The sequence below is a fragment of the Chanodichthys erythropterus genome, chromosome 2 (assembly GCF_024489055.1).
Source record: "Chanodichthys erythropterus isolate Z2021 chromosome 2, ASM2448905v1, whole genome shotgun sequence".
In the NCBI taxonomy this organism is placed as follows: domain Eukaryota; kingdom Metazoa; phylum Chordata; class Actinopteri; order Cypriniformes; family Xenocyprididae; genus Chanodichthys; species Chanodichthys erythropterus.
In genome coordinates, this window is record NC_090222.1 from 28,000,443 (window position 1) to 28,025,863 (window position 25,421).

Below are 25,421 nucleotides of genomic sequence, written 5' to 3' on the forward strand. Positions count from 1 at the left end.
TAAATGAAAGACAATACAGCACAGAGATTTCTGGCAACATTAAAGGGGACTTATTACACAAAATTTACTTTTAGCCAAAAATGGTAAAAATCCACTCACTCCTCTTTTTTTTACTTTTTATAATCCCATAAATCATAACAGTCTCTTCAAACATGTGGTTCAAGATTTACCACTACTCTTACGCAAAGAGTTCTATTATGTTTGCTGGTACATCCAATAACACAACATAAGAGTCTCCATAGACTCTCTGCATCGGAGTCTGAGGACAGCGTGGTTGAATTTTAAATATGACGTAAATGTGCAGAAGAAAGTCAGTAAAGTGTTATATATTTGCGCAAATCATTTTATGCTGGACTACTTCACAAACGAGGGTCAATAAAGATTAACATGATGGCACATGCTAGTTGATGAGTTGAATCAACTCCACAGCAACTACATGAATTTATCCACTAACCATTCAGAAACGTCCAGTTGCATTCCAAAAGTTCTTCCTGAGTCTCTCCATCAGTGTTCGACTCCGGTTTGAACAATGTAAGGTTAAACACAGCTACTGACAATTGTCTTTTTGGCTACGTGGCTTGTGCACTTAAAGGGACACACACAAAAACAGCGTGTTTTTGTTCACAAATTTGACGAGATATAATAAATTATCTGTCGGGTATTTTAAGATGAAACTTTACAGACACATTCTGGGGACACCAGAGACTTCTATCTTGTGAAAATGGGCATAATAGATCCCCTTTAAGGGACAACCTACATTAATCACATTTTTGAACCAACCAATCTGCTATTTGCTAAATCAGACAGAAGATGCTACTTGACAGAATATATTTTATATTATGAACGCTACTGAACTAAAGAATATGCTACTAAAGAATGTAGTAGCGCTTATGTACTTCCCACGACTACAATGGGGCTAACAGATAGAGTCTAGTTTAGATTTGATCTAAGAAACTCAAGAAGAAAGTGGGGAGTCCAGAGAAGCAGGAGCAAAGGATGGGGAAACTATCAGCATATAATGATTCATTCCAGTGTGGAATGAGAGATGAGAGAGACACTTAACATAAATTTGACTTTCCAAGTTTTAATGTAGAAAATGTCTACACAGACTATATAGTTACTATACTAACAGACTATAAACACACAATACTACCAGCCTACACACAGGAAAAATTAAGAGTGATTTATGCACAGAAGTATGAGATGAGCCTTTGTTAGTCCTAAGGATTTTGATCCTGCAGCTCTAATCACAATGAGAGACATCAATCCTGAAAGACTCAGCTGGTCCAAGCCCATTATGCTTTAACAGTAAATCAACTGGCCCAGTTCAGAGACCTGTATCTTTCTAAATAATACATATCTACATTCTAAGTATAAACAAAGTACATAAGACAATGTTAGCGCTGCCTACATAAATAGACAGGGTAACATTGTTACCGTGACACTGGTAATCTTGTAACTATATATATCTTTGATTAAATATTTTTTGTGATATTTAAAATAAATGACATAATATTAACGAAATCTTCTGATTATACTGGAGATATATATATATATATATATATATATATAAATAAATAAATAAATAAATAAATAAATAAAAGGAGTCCAGTTTAAAGTAAAAATATTAATAATAATGATAAGAATACTCCATCACTGTCAGAAAATTCTCTGAACAGTAAGGAAAAAAAATCATGGACAAAAAGAGTCTCCAGTGCACACCCTCTCTCGGCACACGCACACACACACACACACACACACACACACACACACACACACACACACACACACACACACACACACACACACACACACACACACACACACACACACAGGATGAGGATAATGTACTGACAGTAAATGGCCTTAAGTGTAAGACCATGATTAATGCCCCCTGTCAATCTCATTTGCCTCCAGGTGGAAATCCTTATGAGAAACAAGCATTTCCTCTGTTAAGTAAAGGGATAAAGCACATGGGCACTCACACAAAACACAGTAAATACTGTAATCCAGGGTTTTTAAAAAAAGTCTTGCTCTCCTATAATAGAATAAAGATGTAAGCCATGAGGAGTACCAATTTACAATTGTTAAGGGAGACTTCAGGCACAAAGAATTAAAAAGTTGACAATAGCAATATGATAAAAACACCAAGTAACACTATTTCTATTGATTATACTTATAGCTAGAGTGTTAAAAGAACCCTTATCCCCAAGTATAAAACCTCAGAGCATAACTTGACCCAAAGCATTTGTGCTGCAGACATGAACGATACCTCAACGAATGCAGCTTGAGGTGTGCTATTAAAGGTCCCGTTTTTCTTGTTTTTTTAAAGCTTTGATTGTGTTTATAGTGTGCAATATAACATGTGTTCATGTTTCGCGTGTAAAAAAACACAGTACTTTTCACATAATTTACTTATCTGTATACCGCCGTTTCCACTCTCATAAAAACGGGCTGATGACTTCCTTGTTCTATGAAGTCCCTCCTTCAGAAATACGTAACGAGTTCTGATTGTGCCAGCGGTTCCCGTGTTGTGATTCGACAGCAGCTTAGCGCTCCTTGCCCGGAAGGTCACGCCTCTTACCATAACGTGTGCTGCACATAGTTTTACATGTGGATTATTGTGGTGTTGTGCCGAATGAACACAAAAGACAACTGAACTCTTTAATCTCCACAAGCAGCGACAGAAAATGTACAACGTTAGCACTCACTCAGAAGAGTACCTCATACGGAAAACAGCCATATACATAAACATAGTCCCCTCTTGTGGCCATAATGTGCACTGCAGTCCAACATTAACTTTTGCAGTAAGGATACCACAATTATAATTTTTGGGAACCGAGTTAAGCATAAATTGTAACCATTGATCTCTAAGTACAGCGTCCCTGGGAAGGCCAAACAAAGGTGATTGGACTGCGGGATGAAAATAACACCGTTTCGACGACATGGCGACAAACACACTCTACAAACGCAACTCTTGCTCTTCTCCGTGGGAGCGCAACAAGACCATGCCCCCTTTTTGTGTATTCCTGTGGGCGGAGGTTAGTCAAAAAACTGTTTTAGTGACATCATTAAAGAAGAAAGTAGAGGGATGTAGTCCAAACTGGTCGTTCGATGTAGGCGACTTCTGTTAAATAAAATATCTCGCTTGGCATTGAACTTTGAGCTTTAACATTTTATAGATTTTATTTATACTCTAACAACAACATTACACACTAACTAAAGTTTGAAACATGGGATCATGAAGAACGGGACCTTTAAGCCTCGATTTACTCACGGCAAAGTTACTACATGTAGTAGTAAATACGAGAGAGACACAAACACAGAAATACTCCAGCAACAAAGCAATAGAGATGCCTCTGAGGATTACAAGACATTTAGCGGTTGCCAAGTTGGGGCATTAACCTACTATTAAAGCATACATTTGATGTAAACAATGGATCTTCATAATATTCACATGCAGTTCATAGGGCTAATACATTATGCTCCCTATAGTTACAGCATGAAATAATATTTTAACCTATAACATTTTTCTTACAATTGCGACTTTATATCTCTCAATTCGGAGGTCGGACTTTAACTCACAATTCTGATTAAGAAAGACAGAATACGGAGTTTATATCTAACAATTCTAATTTTTCTTCTTTTTTGGAATTGCAGAAAAAAAAAAAAAAAAAGTAAAACTCAAAATGATCTTTTTTATTCCTTTATTCCATGGCTTCCATAGGGGCTGTTCAAGTCGCATCTAAAAATGCATGGAAAACTCCAGCTGCGTTGTCTTCTCTTCCTTTCCAAAGCGCACGGGAGCATCTGCTGTTGATAAGCAACCTTAAGTTGCGCTCTCCATGACCAAAAGGAATTTTCAGCAAAGGAAAAATGGGGGGAAAAAAGCCCTGTACAACTATGATCAGTTGTTCCTCCATCTCAATTTCTGACAAAATGTAAACGTTTAAAGTCCATTTAAAATATTTAATTAATTAGAATTTTTTTTCTAAAAATTGGTTTGAATGAATGATTCAATGACTCTCATAAAGACTAAACTGGGTCTGTGGCAGCGCAAACACATATTTGAATGTCCTGGTGTGATTTTGTCAAAGGTTTAATAGACATGGCAGAGTCATTGTCATTTAGGAATGAGATTGTGTGGGTTGTCTGAATCAAGTTTGCGATGGGATGATGGGATGTCCCCATGGGATGAGTTCCCAACTAGGGGACAACATGGCTCAAAAAAAATAAATAAAAATAAAAAAATACTGAAAAAGGGACCCAGGCCATATCTGGGGCCAACAATATTAGAGACTTGGAGTAGGCTCTTTTGAAATTGGCCATTGAGAAACTACCCATAACAGCATAGCAACCACATAGAAACCCGAGATACACCCCACATTAGCAACCCCTTTATGTGAGCATGTTGGAGTGCCAAAGCTGACCGCATGCCGCGTAGGCTGAGGCCAGGACACACCTTTTTCTGCCTCATCATCCACCCCATACTCCCCCTCTCTTTCTTCTTTTCTCTTCCAGAAGATGTCTAGAGCACTAAATCTATTAGCAAGCACATTCTTGTGTTTTTGAGTCTTCGCTCAATAACAAAATAAAAGAAAACAAACTGCCAGACTGTTTCAGATAAGAAAAAGAAAGAGTAGAGTGCAGTAAGGAAGAAAGATGATTATTTTCTTAACTCACCTTAGTGAAGAATACTGAGAGATGAGTCTCACTGCCAAGGATCCAAATAGGGAATTTTGGAGATTTGAGAAAAGAGCCAACCTTTAAAAGCAGAAAAAAAGAAACAGTGCTTGAGCACCAATCTCCATACCAATGCCATGACGGCCTGGCCAGCCACATTCCAGAACCATCACGAACAGGTTGATTCACTGCGATAAGATGATTGTTAACACTTATAAGAATGGCCAACTATTCAATCATTAGGCTTATTTTGGAACTTTGTTATGGAATGGATAAAAAGGTTTTGAAACCATTTTACACTATGATGATATGTTCACTATAACTGATTATCGATGTTGAGTGAATTATATGAACACTGAAACATGATCTACATCAGGGGTGGGGAACATCCGGCCTCCTATATATGGCCTCCAAGACCATTTGAACAGGCTCGCAAGGCCATTTGACAACGCAATTTAAAAAAAAAAAAAAAAAAAAAAAAAAAAAAGTATAAAAACTGTCTATATAAAAAGAACAGAAACTGTTCTACAAATTAAAAATATATTAGTAACATAAAATAACATATATACTTTAAATAAAATGAATAAATGATTATAATATTGTTCCCTTTCAAAAAATGTATTGAATGTTTTTTTTTCTCTGATGTTTCATCACAAGCATGCACATAATCAATCAGTTTAATTCCACAATGTAAAGGTGAATGCAGTTTCAGCCATTGCATTAAATTTAAGTTATGCTTTATGTAGGTTCTGACACTTGCAAGGCTTTATTTATTTGACCAAAAATACAGTAAAATCTGTATTACTACTGCACAACTAAAAAAAGTATTTAAAAAAAAATTAATTTAAAATGTCATTTATTTCTGTGATGAAATAGCTGAATTTTCAGCAGCCATTACAACCAGTCTCCAGTGTCACATGATCCTTCAGAAATTATTCTAATATGCTGATTTAAGGCTCAAGAAACTAAAACTTCTGAACAGTAGTGCACATGAATGGCTCTTGATTTAAAAAAGGTTCCCTACGTACAAAAACCACATCCACCAACAAAAACCAAATCAGCAGTTTTAAAAAAAACTGCAGAAAATTCAAGAACACAGAGTTCAAAGTGTAACTCTGACTAATCTGCCTACAGCTCCATCTCCAGCAGTGCATTCAAACACTGAAAGCCCTCACAGTCATCTCACATCACTCAACAGGTGAGTATCAGCAGCAGATTTGGGTGGAGAGGAGATCCAGGGGTGTGCAGATTAAAAAGATCATGAATATTGTGATGGGGGCTCAGATGGTTCTAAATATGAGGCGATACATTCCTACGTTCTTCTATTCCAAACACAACTCACTGCACATATCCTGAAGCTCTGCTTAGCACAGCGCCATTCAAAATAAAGCAGCTTCTTAATTACTTTATCCACAGGTTAAAACAATAGGGCCATTCCTACAGGATGTGTTTGTGCCAGGTGTTGTTGGCTAAAATCTCAGATGTTGGGCTTTAGAGGGCACCATATTAGCATGAGAAAAGATGTTAAGGCCTGGGTATACTTCATTTTCCACGTTCGGCTCCATCTCGTGCGGTCGTGTCCGCACAGCTTTCAAAGTATATTCAACCACAAATGGACACATTTGAAACGTACAGTACAATTGCTTTTTTATACTCTGCCAGATGACAAAAGGCAGCACAGAGTCATGTCATTTACAAGACATTTCCTCAAGAAGATAGAAGAAAAGTAGCAGATCCACCATTGCATGCAAACTTTAGAACAATAACCAAAACAAAAACCATGGAGAAATATATGATGCTTTGTTTACTGTTCTTGGAACAGTGGGTTGTTTTGTATCAATATTTATGCACTCTTCGACTACTGCACAATACATCACAACTGTGTAGTGGACTCTTCTGTCTCAACAGTCACATTGCGCATACGATGTTGTACGCATGTACATCCACCCGATGATGAAAATTACATCACGTGGACAGTGCGTGAACTGTCACGGAACTCAGACAGCTGAAGTATACTTTGGGCTTTAGGGAGAAGGGAACTATTTAACTTCTGGAAAAAAAAAAAAAAAAAAAAAGAGTACTGAATATTATGTGGAAAATTGAAGTGAATTATGAATTATGGTTAATTAATTTAATATCTCAATATTCATAATTACTGTTAATAAAAAAAAGTTTTACAAGTTTGAGATCCGCTGTGCTAGATGGCATTAGTTTCATAGTGATGCATGAAAAGGAAAGAAAAAAGTTAATATCTTGGTAAAAACAATACCAAAAGTAGTAAAAACCACAGAATTTCCCTTCTCCAATGCTGAACTTCCATAATTGTTTTGTGTGTGAGAACAAACCCAGAGAAAGAGTTTCTTTCTCACCATAAAAATTCTTCAAGGACCAAAACTGTGTAAAATATAGAGTGATGAATGTCACAGTCTCACAAATTCCCTGTGAAATGTACGGCTGGAAAATAGCAAACCCACAAACAAACTGAGTTTTGGCATTTGGACACTCTGCATCTTTCACACAACACATGCCAAAATTGGTCTCCAGATTTATCAACACTGCAGATAGTGGGAACACCATCTATAGCACGAGTTATACTGTAAGCTCCTGTGAGGGTTCGTATGAGTAGATACCCACCTTGCAATAGCGCAGTGACTCCATTAGTGTAAGGAAGCCAACAGAGGCCTGCTGATGGATGCCATGAAGCTCTAGAGAACACAAAAATAAAAGAATAAATTCCCATCAACTCTACCAAAAAAAAAAAAAAAAAAAAAAAAAAAAAAAAAAGTCTAACATAAAACACTCCTTGAAACCTAATAACCTTAGCAACTCTGTAATTGTCATTTTCTCAGCAGGCATATGTTAAATGTGCTCAAGTTTGAGCAAAACATTAGATAATGCTGCCACCAAGTGGTCTGCAACAGCAGAACAACTGATTACCTACTGTGAATCTAATTATTTAAAACGTTACATCAACAGATTATTATTCAGCAAAAATATGAAGCTTACTCATTCCAGAACATTCTCTATCACCGTCCCACACGTTAGACACGGCATGACCTGTCACCAGCAGGTTGATTAGACTTTGGCTAAAAGTATAGAAAGAAAGATCTTTATAAATTGCAAGATCAAGATGAAACATTCAACAATGAATGAAAATATACATAAAATTATACCTAAATGCATAAGATTCAGAATTTCAGAGTTAAAATGTGCTGAAATAGAGTGCTAAAAACAAGCATTATACTATAGCAACACAAGATCAATCTACATGGTTACAATCCAATAATAGTCTAAGCAATGATAATGTAAAGAACTTGCATGTATTCTACCTGCCATGGCCGTACACAGGATCAATCAGAGGTTCAGAGGTGTCTTCGATCTCATTCTTTATGTTCTCAATCCCCTTCAAAAAAATGTAGAAGTTACAGCACAAGTACAATCACACAGACGCATAGCTAGCTAGCACATAACATACAACTAGGGCAAAATTTGTCATGTACTCTACAAAAGTTTGGAGTCAGTAAGATTTCTTTTATTCAGCAAGGGTGCATTAAATTGATCTAAAGAGACAGTAAAGACATTTGTGAGGTTACAAAACATTTCTATAAATGCTGTTCATTTGAACTTTCTATTCATCAAAGTATCCTGAAATGCATGACGGGTTCCACAAGAACATAAAACAGCAAAACTGATTTCAACATTGATATTAAAAAGCAAAATTTCTTGGGCAACAAATCAGCATATTAGAAAAGTAATTAGTAATTAGGCTGAAAATTCAGCTCTGCCATCAAAATAATAAATTACATTTTAAAATACATTACAATAGAAAATTATTTTTAAATCATGCATTTTCGATCAAATAAGACTTGGTGAGCATAAGAGACTTCTTTCAAAAACATATCAAACATATCAAAAACAACGTATTGTAGATGAGAAAGTAGTCTCATTAATTTTGTTACAAAGGAACAAACAAATTGGCATTAAGACCTTTCAAGAGCTGGAAATGTAAAGTTATACCTTTGTAAGTATGACAGAGTACAGGAAGAGCAGAACTCCAAATTTGTTCTTCCAGGTGTCATACAGTGACAACACGGCCTCTCTCAACTCTGCAACAGTCCGGAGAGTCCTCTTCCTGAAGGAGGAGTAACCACAATGTGACTGTTAATTGGGGAAGATCCTTACTGTACATACAATGTCATGAGTTAGTGACCAATTTAGCCTTAAGTTTTTTTTTTTTTTGAGCCCAATTTCTTTTTAAATTAAATTACTTCTGCACCACTGAAGTAATCTGCCATATATTTGTAGCACAAGGAGAAGAAAGTGGTAAGCCGGAAAAGACTTTAGCAAAGAGAAAAAAGTGACGCTGTGTGAAAAGACAGTTTGAGCACTTACTGTATGACGCTGTGAAACCTCTCAAAGCCAAGCTCCTCAGCAGCCAAAGCAGCTAAACACACACCATGCAAAAACAAACGCATTTAACAAAACACACAAGTCCAGAGAAATTATACGTAAGATCATACAAAATTAATGATAATAGACATCTCAGCAAGTTTAGACTAGCATGCTATTTCAAATCATTTAATTTACGCATTCACTGTCAAAGGGGAGTTCAAGTATACCAAACCTTACAGATTAGTGTTAGGTGTTATTCAAACACTGGCATGTAGTCTTGTTCAATATCTGTACAACATCCAGAAAGACTGTTACAAATTCTCTTACTTGGTGTGTCAGTAGTTTGGCTGGACTCAGGCTCTGGGTGGCTGTCTGTGATGTCACTGCTGTCTGTTGTTTTAGCACGAGGCCAGGTGGCCAGGTGAAATGCCTGTGTCTTATTTAGGCAGGCAGACTCCAGGATCTCACTAAGGGTGGAGCACAAGACCGTCCGCTGCTCTTCCTCTGTAGGGGCAAACAGCACGTACATCAAGCCATGCATCTGATTTCTAAGCTGCATTAAAGATGTTGCACTGACTAAAAAAATGTCTACACCAGACACGAGCGGCACAACACGATGAGACAAAAGCAGATAAAACCAATTATAATCAGTGATGCTGTCTATACTGGATACAGCACGACGTGACATAAAATTCAAAAAGTAAACAGATGCCTGTTCCCTTTCTGACATACTTGGCCTTGTTCCAAATGGTATCCTAAACACTCGCTGTCTTCCTTTGAGTCTGCACTTTCATGCCGTAACACTGCTTTGACTGTCAGGAAGAAGTCTACTGCTGCACTCACTTTAGTGCGGGCTCATCAAAAATGCACACATTGACCTCAAAGAGGGTTCTCGTGAGAATCCTTTTGAAACCTAAGATAACAAATGTGACACCCTATGGCCGCATGGACTTTACAATCACATGTACGTGGTGGGCATTGTAAGTCCAAAAGACCGTAAGTGCATTTGAAGTGTGCCATTTCGGACAGGGACCTTTAAATGCTCACGCTTCTTCTAACATGAAGAGCAAATGGATTTGCATTGGTTGCTTTGTAGCATCCAATGAAGACAGCCTCAAGCCGCAACGCAACAACAGTCGCGTCTGGTGTAGACATGGTGTAAGAGTAAAGGCCAAAGTATACTTTGGCTGTCCTTGTTCCACGCACTGTCCGGAGGAAGGGTCCACGGTTAACGCTCGTAAAACAGTGCATACGTAAGGTGAATGATGAGACAGATAAGACCACTAGGTGGTAATATGCACATACTGCACGTGTTGAACACATCCAATCTGCTTTCGTCCCCGATTAAATGTACTTTAAAAGCCACGCGGACACGACGAAATGTGGAAAATGAAGTATACCCAGGCCTTAAGTGAGTCAATAAGTTTTGCCGCTAGCAGACATGTTGGGTCTATGTCGAGAATTTGTGCTAGAAAATCCATCTCCAAGGCTCAACGCTAAGGATTTTTTTCTACTGTTGAGTCCTGCTTCTCTCTATAAACGGTGTCAGCCAAATATATGAGACAAAAATGAAGATGCAAGTGTAATTTGCTAGGACATGACTGTTCTTTTCTTCATTTATGACGATGCAAGCAGCATTCCAAGCAGGATACCAAATGTACACAACATACTAATGAGAGCAACAGCTAAGAATGTCAAACATGATCAACATAAAGGAATGAGATGACAACAGGAGGAGGAAGGGAAAAAAAACAAACAACAACAACAACAAAAAAAATCACTTTAGCTATAAAACAAAATGACACAAAGTCTCACATAACAATTCTTCCTTTGGAAGTGATCTAAATATTTATATAAAGACATTGTTGTGAATCACCACTTTCTCCACTTTTAGGCACACGGTAAGACTGCAATAGAGATATGTGCCTGTAATAAGATTCAGGATGATGTCTTTCACTTATGCCATCATATTTCAAAAAAGGCAGTCATAACAATGCATCAATTTATGTATTGGCACCGTCTAAATATCAAATTATAGTGTCATTTGTGTAGTCTGCATATTAACATTAAGAAACCAATAAAATAAGTAACTATTGGCATATTGCAACAAAACTCACATTATGTTTATTGTTCATGTTTATTAGGCCACATATTTTTACAAGCTCTTTTTCAATCAAAGAAAAGAATACACTACAAAGACTTTTGTTCAGAACCTGGAACAGGATTGAGTAGGTTGAGATTATCAATGTATCCTTAAAACGGTTTGATGGGCTGGGTCTGGGTGTTATTGAGTACTGAAAAGTGGAAAAAAGGTGGAATTCTCTTATAATTCTCTTAAATAATGCACAGCAAACCTGATATATCTTTCCAGTTTGAGCCTTCAGTGTTAAACAAAATGTTCTTCAACAGGAAAGCCTAAGGAATAAAACAAACAAAACAAACACATTATTTGGGCTCCACTTAACCAGCAATAAGGAACAATCTGAAAAAATAGCATGTCAACACAATAATATCAGTTTCAGCAACTGCACCACAGTGTTACAAACAGAGTTTGAGAATAGAGAAGGACATCATCCACAAATCAAGCAGCATGCTTGATAGAAATGGACTGTCAGTGCAAGACTAAAGGCTGGAATAAACAGTAACGACTTAATAACTGAACAGATTTTAAAACCCTAGGAATTATAAACTTTTTGACTTAGTAATAGTTACAGAGAAAATCTGGGCATCATACACTAAACAACTGAGGATCACACACTACCAGATTTGTAGTAGTTTCGACCACAGCAAAATCACACAGAAACAAGCATCTAGTTAGTAGGATGAAAATATTTAATTATAAAATGATATGCATTCTAAAATTGGCTCAAAATATCAAACTAACTAGATGGAATCAAAAATCTGTAGTGTATTCCAGCCTTAACATATAAATAATATATACAAATAAAATATAAATTGATATTAATAAAAGACAGGTGAAAAAATTAAAAGGAAAAACCTAAATGAAGTGTATACTTCATTTAAAAAAAAAAATGTTTAAATCATATAAATAATTAGATTATGATATAAATCATAAAAATATATGTAGACCTAGTTGAAAATTATTTAACAACATTATCTTTTTGTGTTATTTACACGCAAATGATGCAATATTAAATCCAGGCAACACACCTTAAACATATTTCACCTATTATTTTCTCTGTTTGTTATTTCTTATTTAATATAGTAATGTGGCCCATTTTATGCTGAAATGTACATTGACAAGAGGATCAGTTTCATGGGAAACAAAATCAAACAAAACAGACGCATCAGAAATCATTGGAGACTTATTTTGTTAAAGATGTGGTGACCTAACAGGACTAGATGGAATCAAAAATCTGTAGTGTATTCCAGCCTTAACATATAAATAATATATACAAATAAAATATAAATTGATATTAATAAAAGACACTTGACAAATTAAAGGAAAAACCTAAATGAAGTGTCTTAAGGTAAACGTGCTGGCAGAACAGCTTCAATTCACCCTGGCATACTTTCTATTCTGGAATTCTACTGGCAGAAAGTAACCCAATTCTTCCAAATGATATTCCTTCATTTTGTGTTTTGAGGATCGCAGTAAAGAGTGCTGATGATGTCAACAACAAGTACATGGTTCAGCAAGGTTGCAGTTCCCTGATTTTTTAAAAATGTGTCACCAACCTGTATTCTACATCACTACAATGCAGCTTTTGTGTGTGGTCTATACAAAGCCATGGGTGTAGACATACTGTAATTCATTACTGAACATCATCATAAGCTATTAATAGAAATAATAAGGCTTGGGGGAAAGGTGAATACCTGTACAGGTGCAATGACAGCACACGGTCCGCCTTCAAACTGCTCCAGTGCAGAGCGCTCAGCCTCACTGAACACAAAGCCTGTAGAAAGAAATGCAGTGAACAAAAAAAAAAAAAACTTAGTCATTGCCACAAGTCTCATCTAAGCAATTCACCACAATTCAACTGGGCAAGCAGTCAGGTTGAAGTAATGTGGACTTGGCATAGGTCTTCTTTGCTGACCACTGCAGATTTTTTACAACACAAGTAATGGATGATGTACAGTATATCCTTCAAAGGGAGCTTCAAACTATAAAATTTGAGTCAGCATTAAGGCTGGAATACACAGCATGACTTGCTCAATTTTTTAAGCTTGCCTTCAGGGAAACTATCCATCCAAAAAGACTAGAAAAGCCTGGATAAGCGTGATCCTCGGTCGTTTACTGTATGATGTTCGTTTTTTCTCTGTAATCTTTTAAAGTCGATGTGTATGACGCCTTGTGTTTTTAAAATATGTTCAGATTTTTAAAGTCGTGTAGCGTATTCCAGCCAATCGCTTACCTTGAGACCACCGGCGGAAGAGGGATGCAGGCACTCCTCCGCCACTGGGTCTGCCCCACACCAGATCCACCACTTCTTTACTCGTATCTGACATTTCTGCTCTGGATCTTCGTTGATATTAACTCAAACCAAGCATCAAGACCAATGGAGATCCTTGTGACAGCTAACCACTGTAGTGGCACGCGACGTGGCTAGCGCACTCGTCCTGGCCTGCTTTTGTGTTCCGCTGAATCTTAAAAGATTTTGCTTTGGTGATCAGGTGGCATTGGCCACAGATGCGCTACTGGTGCGTAAACTGTCCCGCGAGCAATGAATGATCGAACGCTCGCGCCAAAACCCTGAAAGAACGTTAGCTTCTCTAGCCTCTAACGACAGCACGCAACAACCGCCCTGTTCATCTCATAAGGGTTTAATTTGTGGCTGGAATTAATGTTATCTTACGTCTTATCCAATATTCGCTTCCTCAATTCAAGGTTTCTGTTCTGTCTATTTTACTGGACAGGCCTGGTATGTCCTCATTGAAGTAACTCACTCACCATACGGTCTGTGGCTTGCTACATTACCTAAACGTCAAAAAACAAACGTTTAGTTCGTTCCTCCAACAGCCTATTTTAGGAGTAGCCAACGACTGTCAACTGAATTCGACAACACCCAGAGGAAATACTGAAGATTTTAGTGTAAATTGCTCGCTGTGGTAACTGCAGAATGCTCTATGATCCATTCAGTTTATTTACTACGTGCCTCCACCTCAAGTTCGACTTTGTGAGAGATTGGTTCAAATCGAGAAGATTCTGGTGACGTCGAGCGAGGGAAAGATTTTATTGGCTGTTCCGTCCATCAATCACACGGCAGCGCTGTGACATTGCCCGCCTACAATACAGAGGCTGAGCTTGAATATACAGTAATCTTGGCTAAGCAATGTTATATAAGAAAGAGATTAGACAGCCATAAATTCTTAAAATACCTGTGAAGTAGGCGCACCCACAGAGGCTATAGTAATTTCTTGCCGAAAGTGTTACTTTTTAAGTCTACAGAGTGTGCAGTGAATAATTTTTTATTTGTTGTTTTTTAAATGCTTTATTAACGCAAAAGATGTACAGATTTGTAACAAGATCAAAGCATAATATGCTTCAGAATACAATATGTATTACATAACAGTAAACCGAACAAAACAAACAAAAACAAAAACAAATAGAAAAGAAGAGGAAATTAGAGAAGAGAGGGTACATTCCATACTTTGTTGAAGAAAATACATACTATCTATGCAAGAAAATACATAGATTTCTATTATCCAAAAATGTTTGATGAAAAGCATATTGCAGTAGTTTCAATTGCTTTACTATTTTTTGAATCTGACATTGCATCTAAGCACAATTTAATCTCCCTCTTAAACACTATGAAATTGGACTTGCCGTTTTTAAACTTGCATTGTGTGAATATGAAATAATAAAAAAAAAAAATTATAAATCCAATATCCTTTGAGCATTGGGTTTTAACATAATAACCTAAAATCACATGCATATAGGATAAAACAAAAGTTTTTAAGATATTGCCAGCAATAAAGTTCTCAACATCTTTCCAGAAACACTGTGCATCTTCACAGGACCAAAACAAATGAGAGATGGTTTCAGTGGAATTTTCACAAAAAGAGCATTTTACTTTGATATCACTTTTAAATATTTGTATAAATTGTTTAGTAGGATAGACTCTATTAATTATAATTTGTATGAAATTTCCTTAAACTTATTTGTAAGGAGCAACGTCTGGGGCAGTGACCAAACTTGAGTCCAACTTACATTATGAAAGAGATTGTTCCAATAAGAAATAACAGGAGGAGTAGAAATATTTTATTTTAAAAATAAAGATGCAGTGAATAACAGATGGTCAGAAAACAATGTTTTTTTTCCCTGCTAGACACCACCAATACATTGTAAATATACATAAACACTGCATATTTGGGATAACAACCCTTTTTTCTTCAGTTTGTAAGCACATTTTGTGTATAATTAGCAATAAAATATAATAAGAAATGGCTGTATAAACCAGCAAAAAGTCATTTTTCTTGCTTACACTGTCTTTTTTTGACGCAGTGCAATTTTCACCCTTTTAAGATTTTAGTGTGTATACTTCATTTAGAAAACCTTATAAATAATACATTATTTAAATAATTATAAATAAATAATTATAAATAATTATATTATGGTATAAATCATATAAATTATGTAGACCTAGTTGAAAATTATTTAACAACATTTATTTTTGTGTTATTTACACGCAAATGACACAATATTAAATCCAGACAACATACCTTAACTATTATTTTCTGTTTGTTATTTATTATTTAATATAGAAATGTGGCCCATTTTATGCAGAAATGAACATTGACAAGAGAATCAGTTTCATGGAAACAAAAACAGACGCATCAGAAATCACTGGAGACTTTTATTTTGTTAAAGATGTGGTCGTGACCTAACAGGAAGTCAATCCATCCGTTTCACGTTGTAGGCAGCCCATGCTTACTTTCACGCAGGCAAGTGAATTCACCTCCAAGTGGAGAAGTCTTTTCTTCTGTATACAAAGTAACATAAATACACAGGTTTTATCTAGCAACAATGGGCGGACAAGCAAAAGCTAAAAAGAAAAACAAAGCTAAAAGAAAAGACACCAAACCAAATGGAGGTATGTCAGTTTAAGGAATCTGGTATTGCTGTTAATGAAAATTATCACTTTAATACATATTGTATAAAATCCCACATCAATTAAACCCATTTCTAGCTATATAGATTGGATACTGATAGTCACCGTTGCTTGTTTTGACAATAACGGTTTATAGACAACGGTAAACGGTAAATATGACACTCGATGCAATGTGTTTCATATGCCATGTGGCGTTTGTTGTGATTTTTTTTTGGAAGAAAAAGAAGGGTTGACAAATTTGCACTTAACATACTGTACTTAACCTAGACTTATTCACATACATACCTGTACTTAACCTAGACTTATTCACATTAAAGTAATTTAAGTTTTGATTTTGGTATTCAACTGATTTATTTATTGGCTCAGGTGCCTTGATGTCACCCCAGGAAAGAATGAAAGCAAAGATGCAGGAAAGGGCCAAAAAGAAAACAGCTGAAAAATACACTGTTGATCAATTATTGGAAAAGGTAATATGTTGCCATAAAATGGATATGTTTAGCAAATTAAATATTAGATCTTGTTTTCGGATTTCACTAGTGTACTTTCTCCATCCCTCTCAGACTGAAGAGTGTATAGACAACTTTGACTTTGACATGGCCAGGCTGTACTGTCAGCGAGCGCTGGATATTGAACCAACTAACCTGACCATCCTGGACATGCTGGGGAACATCTGCGCTGAGCTGGGAGATGTAGAGAAAGCTAAACAGATATCTTTTTTCACATACTGTCCTACCAAAGTTCAGTGGTCTTTTGAAATACTGTTGTGTATATATATATGTATATCCTGTACTGTCCACGTGGAGCTTCTAGTCTTGTTTTTCTAGTTGTTAAAGAGAGTTTGAGCGTATTTGTGTGTTACAGTCCTTGACAGCAGTGCACGTATATCTGAAGGCGGTGGAGCTCAGTCCAGAGGAGGGCCACAGTAAGTACATGTACCTGGGGCAGATTCACACGGGCATGGAGGCTGTACAGTACTTCAGTAAAGGAACTGAGGTCATGCTTAACACCATGGACAAACACACTAATGAGGCAAGACAATGCTGATACACAATACATGCATTTAAAATTAATTTTCAATTCACTTGACTGTTTAATTTACAAATTTGAATATACTGTCTTTCAAAAGTTTGAGATTTATTATAAATATATATAATACTTTTATTCTGCAAGGATGCATTCAAATGATCAAAAGTGACGCTAAAGACTGTTACAAAAAAATGGTTTTTAAGTAAGTGCTGCTCTTGATCTTTCTATTCATCATATAATCCTGATAACAATGTATCACATTTTCAAAATTAATTTAAGCAGAACAACCAGCTGTAATGATAATCAGAAATGTTTTTTTGAGCAACAAATCAGCGTATTAGAATGATTTCTGAAGGATCATGTGACACTAAAGATTAAAGTAATGACTGTTGAATATTCAGCTTTGCCATCACAGAAATAAATTACATTTTAAAATATATTAAAATAGAAAACTGTTATTTTAAATTGTAATAACATTTCAAAATATTACTGTTTTACTTGTATATTTGATAAAGTAAATGTAACCTTGGTGAGCATAAACATGATACTCTTTCAAAAACAATAAAAAAATCCTACCAACCCCAAACTTTGGAACGGTAGTGTACATGTTATTAGCAGATGCTTTTTTACCAAAGGAAATTGCAGGTAAATCCAATTAAGATGTAAATGAGACTAGTGATACTTTTCACATAGGGAAGTTGTCTCCAGGGCTATACTGTGTGTTTTTAAATGAGTATTCTGAGTATTTGAACTCAGTGTATCCAATGATACAAGTAGTTGTTTTCAATAGCAGTTTTGTATGTTTGTTTCGAACAACTAGTTCAAAGACCTTTTGATTACAATACCTTAGGTATGTGTCTACACAGAAATTGACCATATGTACATTACTTCATAGTTTTCATTAAGCTAGCTTGGGCATTTCAGGTGAACTGTTAGTTGTCTTTCTGTACTCGCTGTAAACCATCACTGGTTGACTTTTTAATGTTGTATTTATATTTTAATGCTTATAAGCTAATATAATGCTTTATATTTTAAATATATTTTAATTTGCCAATAAACCAGTTTTACTGATTTCAATAAAGCTAATGGGAATGTTTGAATAAGAAACGCAATGTCTGTAATTAGACACGCACATGCAACATTTTTTCAGCACTTGAAGTATTATTTTTAATGTGATGACCAAAAACATTATTTAGTAATCCTTCTGAGATTGTCCCCATTTGTTAAACCCAACGTTTCAAGATGTAGAAAATTCAACATATGATAGAAAACACTTTTTTTTTTTTTTTTAAATAAAAAAGTAATTTATTACCATATTAATTACCACTATAACCAGCAGATGGTGGCAGAAGAGCATTTATTGGCTTTTATTAGCCATGTAATAGTTTTTCACTCAGTTTTGCTTTTGAATTAATATTGAACATTATTAGATTCAAAATTGCTACGTTAAAAAATACCTTTTGTCAAGGTGAAGTACTCACAAAATCTCACGAAAAACAACTTTTCTTGTGAATGAATTACACAAAAAGCAAGCACCACGCTCTCCCTTTATAATCACACAGAAGCTATCAGTCAGTGCAGCGTGAACTCAGTGATTTTGGCACACTTGTGAAAACTCACATTTTATTCAATGAATCTAACTAAAGTGCACAATTAATCTTTAATTTATAGTGTGTTGACACAGTTTCACACAAAAGTATGAAAACTGATGGTTGAATTGGATTTTGCAGAGGAACACTGAGACACGTCTTTTTTTTTTAAGGTCGTCTAATAATATTTGAATAACTAAATCAACGCTAGGCCCGACTATTTAAGTGACTATATTCTGATTATAAACTATGTATTACACTATTGATAATGTTAAAGCTAAAAGCAGTTGAGTCAGTGAGTAGCAAGAATAAACCACATATATATATATATATATACACACTCCACAGAACCCTGAAAATGAGAATGACTAGCTGAGACCAGCTGTGAACTGAATTTTACTCTTTAAGATACAAAGGAATTTTGTTTTGAACCCTCAAGAGTTTTAGCTAATGTATAATGGATGCATTCCATCATTATGTTGTGTTTCCCCAGTGGACAGCACTTTCTTTGCATTGATTAAGTAAGTTGCTGAATCAGAGTAGTGCTTTCTGGAAGGCACGGAATTAGCACTGACATAATAGCAGGAAGCATTTAGTCATGCTGAGCCAGTCTCATCGTAGGTCTTTGTGTGACGTTTGTGTCTGTCTATACAGGGCAGATAAATGGAATATACAGAAGGACAGATGCGTGTTGTTCCTGTAGTTGAGGAGCTATTGAAAACCAGTTGGTCAAAGACATTGTATACATCAAAGCAAACTGCAATCAATTGAAATGACCACACAAGCTGTTCCTGTCCTGCATACATTACTGTGTATTGGATTTAGATTCTGTGAATAATGCGTTGAGCTTTGGGGCCGCTTAGGTGAGACATACATCTTCAATTGTCTAAATCAGTGCTTCTCAAACCTGTCCTAGCACTGCACATTTTGTACGTTTCCCTTATTGGACACACTCAATTCAAGTCGTGAAGTCTCTACTAATGAGCTGATGAGTTGAATCAAGTGTGCGAGACATCCAAAATGTGCAGTGGTGGGGTGTCTAGGACAGCGCTGGTCTAAATGACTTGTCAAGAGGAAGCAGCTATTGGATTTCTTTAGTGTAAAATGTTCTGTTCAATCTTTCAGCACAAGATGGCAGTAAAACTTAAGCAGACAAACAGTGAAGCCCTGTAGGGCAGTGATTCTCAATCCGGTTGACTACCAGTGTCCAACACAATTTTCAAAGGTGCCCCATAAAACTGAGTGTGTTAATATAATAATTAATAAATAATAATTATAAAAAAAAATATTTTTAGAGTGGAGAAAAAATGGTTTTGGTATGTTGCAGCATGTTTTTTTTTTTTTTTTTTAGCATTTTAGTTAAGTTAGATTATATTAATATGTTAAAAACAATATTAATTGTAATAATAACACTAATATATTAATTATTTTTTTTCTAAGTTGGGCTATTCCTAGTGGGCCTGGGTGCCCTGGTCGAAATTGACTACCGTCGGGTGATATTCTGTATTTTTATTTATTGTTATAGACAGATATTTTTCAATTTGCATTATACGATAATAACTGACTGTGAATATCTAGAGTAAACCTCTTGTTTGTGTGTTAAAGGGATAGGTAACCCCCCACAAAAATTGTAATTAAAAAAGAAAAAGAAAATGTAAAATAAAAATGAAAATGCAATATAATTCATATATTAATTTAATTAAATTAAAATAATATTATAATTTGCCATGAAAATATTATAAAACTATTGTGATATATTTCAAGTCTTCTGAAGATTTTGTGTAATGAACATATGCCATATTTATTTTAAGAGACTGGAGATGGAGAAATTTGATCATATTGGAATCTAGCACATGATTCCTATGGTGATTGTGTGATTTGATGTGATGTGATTTTTTTCTTTTTTTTTTTTTTTCTTCATCCTTTTTGGAGTTTTTGAGCTAGTGGTTACTAGGGTGAACAATTTGTTTTTGTATTCCATGTAATAAAAATAACAGTATGAGTGTTGTTTTAACTCATTGTCACATATGGATCTGTGCCTGATAGGCTAGTGCATTTGGAGCGGCCGCATTTCCCTCTGAGGGTGCCGTCACAAAGAAAGAGGTGTCTGTGGCCTTCTGTTCCATCGCTGAGATCTTCTTCACAGATCTCTGGTAAATATTTTTCCTTTTTTACACAGATGTATGCTGGCTTTTATTCAACTTCTGACAATCTTTGTTTGCTCTGGCCTTTCTCACTCTTTTCATTTCTCAACCTTTTTTGGCGCTTTCTGTACCTTATGATGACATGAAATGCCGCATACACGTGCACACACACACACACACACACCTGGGATGCTACAGACTGGAGCCCATCTGCTCTGAGGCCTGCTGAAAAGATCTAATCACAGACTGGTTGATAGAGGGATAGAGAGAGGAAGAGGGTTGGGAATTCAGGATGGGAGTAATAGTAGGAGAGAGATGAAATGTAGATTTGGATTGGAGATGCGCTTAGTGTTGATTGCCGAGGATCTTGGCATAGCGTGACTTCATTCAAACCCTGAGATTGAAATTCAAAGCACCAGGGAAAGGTCAGGTTTATTGACTATATGTAAGCACCATACCATTTCACACATCAATGTACATTATGAAGGTACAGCAGCAGCCTCTAGCAAAGTACAGTATGTCTTTATGTCTTTCCTCTTGATATACTGTGTAGCTGTATGTGTGTATCGGGGTGTGTTGCTTTGGTAGATGTTTGCTGCAGGCGATAACTGGAAAATCAAGAGCAGAAAAGAATGTGTGTGCTAACAAATAATATTTTCTTCAGTAGTGTGGATGCCCTTGAGTGCTGTGGAAACTCTGGTTTAGTTCAATTATTGGTCAAACTTGTAATTTTGTGCAGACATGATCCAGCTACAAGACACAATGTTTGTTACTCTGAAATGGTTTAAAAAATAACTAAAATTCTTATGTGTGTGTGTGTGTGTGTATATCCTATACCACTTCTTCTGGTAATATTTCATAAATCCTCTCATCTTTGCTTGCTTTCTCTTATCCTATTCTACTTTATATTGTCATATCATACTTCCTATTGTACAACATCATCCTTGCTTTCATCCATTCTTGTTTTACCTCATCTTTGGTTTTAGTTGGTTCAGAAATTATTATTTTTTTTTGTGAAAGTGTTCACGCACAGGTTTTTAAGCAGGTTTTTATTACACACAACTTCCTCCCAACCCAACTTTCCCTCATCTTATCTTACTTTCACTCTTATCATATACCACTTTCTCTCATCCTGCCTACTTCCTTTTATCCTACACCATTTTTTTCCTCATACCCTGCTACCTTTTATGTTGTACTGCTTCCTCTCAACTTACATTACTTCCTTTCACCTTATATCATTACCTATTCTATCCTTATCTTTTGTCACTTCCTCTCATCCTATCCTGCTACCTCTCTTTTGTTTGAAATAAATATAAGTTTAATTAAAGTGTTAAATCAAAGTTATTGATTGATGATAATTTCTTTGTGAAAACATTTGCACAAAAAATCGTCAAAAAATGCATATACACATGGTAAGTGACAAAACTTTAAAGGGATAGTTCACCCAAAAATGAAAATTCTGTCATAATTTACTCACCTTCAAGTTGTTCCAAACCTGTATGAGTTTCTTTCTTCTGCTGAACACAAAAGAAGATATTTTAAAGAATGTAATGGTAATCAAACAGTTGACGGTAGACATTGACTTCCATAGTACCACGGAAGTCAACTGTCTGGTTACCGACATTCTTCAAAATATCTTCTTATGTTCAACAGAAGAAAGAAACTCATACAGGTTTGGAACAACTTGAAGTTGAGTAAGTGATGACAATTTTCAGTTTTAGGTGAACTATCAATTTAATAACACTAAATGATTTTTATGTGCTTTAAATATAACTGTTTTTATTGTTTGACAGCATGGAGGAGGGCGCTGCTGACCGCTGCAAAGAGGCCATCGATAAAGCTCTACAGTACGACGAACACAACCCTGAGGCTTTGCAGCTGATGGCCAGCTACCTGTTCAGCATTGAGAAAACTGAGGTACAACAGGACATCTGCGGAGTGAATTACCCAGAGTTCCCTCATCGTCTCCCTGGTTCACTGAAGAAAAGTGTTCTGAGCAGCGGGGCATTATGCAGTCATAATTAGTGTAGGTGGAGAGCAGCTGAGAAAGCTGAGTCATGTGTTTCTGAGAAGGAGACACAGATGAAATTGTGTGAAAGAGAAGTGAGCGATTAAGAGAGAGGGGTTTCGGGCATGTATGCTTGTTTTTGTATGAGGAATAGACAAAGATGACAGATGAGAGAGTTAGGTTGCAGCTAATGAATTATAAGCCATTAGTAGAACAAGCTTATTGAAAAGGACCCACTGTGGGACAGATTTACAACTAGTGCAAACACATTCGCTTCAATGCAGTTCCTCACTGAACCATTAGGGGGCAAACAGACATAAGACTACAGTACTAATCCTGAGCTACACTCTGAGTTGAGCTTCAGTGTGCAGCTTAAAACGCTTGCAACGTTTGTGGGTATTTTCACTTCAGAAGACAGTTCCATTTCCCTTTCTGACAGTAGAACTTGACTTAACAATCATAAACTTGAGTCTCTTTGTGTGCTCTAACCTCAACCTTTTTCATGCTTGTACATTTTCATCTCATCCTATGTCACTCCCTCTCATCCTATATTGCTCCCTCTTGTTCTTTAGCACATTCTATAATCCTGTACAACTTCCTCTTATGCATGCTATTTCCTACTTCCTCTAATGGTTTACTACTTCCTCTCATTCTATGCAACATCCTCTTGTCTTATCTTAATTTCTCTCATCTTATTCCTTCTTATTGCCCATTCTATTTCCTATTTTTCATCATATACAGTACCACTTCTCTCATCCCCTCATCCTCAATGTTCCTTATCCTTTACTGCTTCCTCTCATCCTAGATTACTTCATTTCATCTCATACCACCACCAGTTATCCTACTTTGTCACTTCTTTTCATCCTATACCACTTCCACTCATCTTATAAATTATCGGGTTGTCCTATCCTATTTCTTGTCATCCTATTCTGCTTTCTACCTCCTCATATCCTATCCTATTTACTCTGCTCTGAGACTGTTTACTCTCTTCACATCCTGTATTGTTCCCGCTTGTCTTTTACCACTTTCTCTTATCCTGCACCATCTTATTTATGCTATTTCCTTCGTCCTCTCATGCTTTACTACTTTCTCTCATCCTATACCACTTCTATTTCCTACTTATTTGGATCATATACAGTGCCACTTCTTCTCATTCTTTATCACTTCTTCTCATGCTGTAAGACTTCCTCTCATCTTATCTTACTTTCTCGCACTCTGACCTACTTCCTTTCGTCCTATCCCTCTTCCTCTCAATGTATTCTACTTCCTTTCATCCTTTACTACTTGCTCTCATCCTTTCCTACTTCCTTTCATCTTTCTGTAAACCTACCTTCTGTCACTTCCTCTCATGCTTTACTACTTCCACTCATTCTATACTACTTAATCTTTTCTTATTTTACTTCCTCTCATTCTATACCACTTTTTGCCCATGCGTAGTACTTTCTTTGCATCATATCATCCTGTATCAACCTGACCTACTTCCTTTCATCCTACCCTGCTTCCTCTTAATGTTTTTGACCTCCTCTTATCATTTACTGCTTCCTCTAATCCTGTCATACTTCTTTTAGTCTCATACCACAACCTGTTATTGTACTTTGTCACTTCCTCTTATCCTTTACCACTTCCCCTCATCTTATAGAACTTCCTGTTGTCCTTTTCTGCTTCCTAGTTGGCATACTATTCTACTTCCTAGTTCCTTATATTCTTTCCCATTTCCTCTGTTCTGAGTTTTTTCATTCCATCCCACTACCTCTCCTGCCATCTTACTCCCTTTCATGCTATATTGCCCAAGCTATTTCCTACTTCTTTGCATCATATACATTGCCACTTCCTATCATCCTTTATTACTTCCTGTCATCCTGTCTTACTTTCGCTCTCCTTAACCTACTTCTTTTCATCCTATCCTGCATCCTCTCAACATAATCTATCTTTCATCTCATACCACTACCTGTTACCCTACATTCTGTCACTTCCTCTGACCCTATACCACTTCCCATATCTTATAGAGCTTCCTGTTGTCCTATCCTACTTCTTGTCTTCCTATTTTACCTCCTAGTTCCTCATATCCTATCCAATTTCTCTCATCTCATCCTATACCTCTTCCTGAGGCATGTATTGTGCCTGTATTTTTACAATCAGAATATGTAGAGAGGCTCTTGCAAATTTATTTTATCATACTTTATACAGGAGGGGCGTGAGTACCTGAAGAAGAGTGTGTCGTCATGGTTACCTAGCCTACAGAAAAAGGAAGAGTCCTCGGCGAGTGCAGCGCACGACATGGAGGAGGAAGAAAATCAGACTAAGGTGCGTGCACAGGTGCTTGTGTTCCAAAGGCAACAGAGAGATAAAGATAGGACACATCATGACCTCTCCTTTGACCACGTTCTGATTGCAAGGAAGGAAATGGCACTGCACTTAAAGAAGTTTTTAGTCTGGGAAAGATGAGGGAAGAAAGAAAACAAACTAGCTTATTTATGTTTTTATTTTCCTATCAAAGCTAGGCCAA

The 25,421-nt window shown here is 36.3% G+C and overlaps 2 protein-coding genes across 3 annotated transcripts in view; one reads left to right on the top strand and one right to left on the bottom strand.

Annotated features, from left to right (window-relative positions):
* The window catches only part of mindy3 (MINDY lysine 48 deubiquitinase 3), a 46,628-nt gene extending 32,419 nt beyond the window's left edge, over positions 1-14,209 (bottom strand). Inside the window, exons 1-10 of one of the 2 annotated variants that reach the window (XM_067394840.1) lie at positions 13,452-14,209; positions 12,913-12,992; positions 11,430-11,490; positions 9,403-9,579; positions 9,076-9,127; positions 8,701-8,815; positions 8,013-8,086; positions 7,690-7,769; positions 7,318-7,388; positions 4,684-4,764 (exon numbers count right to left, since the gene is read on the bottom strand). In XM_067394840.1, coding sequence (XP_067250941.1) covers positions 4,684-4,764; positions 7,318-7,388; positions 7,690-7,769; positions 8,013-8,086; positions 8,701-8,815; positions 9,076-9,127; positions 9,403-9,579; positions 11,430-11,490; positions 12,913-12,992; positions 13,452-13,545 — 885 coding nt within the window. In that variant the 5' untranslated portion in view covers positions 13,546-14,209. The remainder of the gene's footprint in view (positions 1-4,683; positions 4,765-7,317; positions 7,389-7,689; positions 7,770-8,012; positions 8,087-8,700; positions 8,816-9,075; positions 9,128-9,402; positions 9,580-11,429; positions 11,491-12,912; positions 12,993-13,451) is intronic. The other variant, XM_067394849.1, reaches the window with a different exon arrangement.
* Positions 14,210-15,956: 1,747 nt separating this feature from the next.
* The window catches only part of si:dkey-12j5.1 (uncharacterized), a 91,801-nt gene continuing 82,336 nt past the window's right edge, over positions 15,957-25,421 (top strand). The window contains exons 1-7 of the mRNA XM_067408112.1: positions 15,957-16,130; positions 16,515-16,615; positions 16,709-16,855; positions 17,028-17,177; positions 20,810-20,916; positions 22,701-22,824; positions 25,103-25,219. Of these exons, the coding sequence (XP_067264213.1) occupies positions 16,064-16,130; positions 16,515-16,615; positions 16,709-16,855; positions 17,028-17,177; positions 20,810-20,916; positions 22,701-22,824; positions 25,103-25,219 (813 nt within the window). The 5' untranslated portion in view covers positions 15,957-16,063. The remainder of the gene's footprint in view (positions 16,131-16,514; positions 16,616-16,708; positions 16,856-17,027; positions 17,178-20,809; positions 20,917-22,700; positions 22,825-25,102; positions 25,220-25,421) is intronic.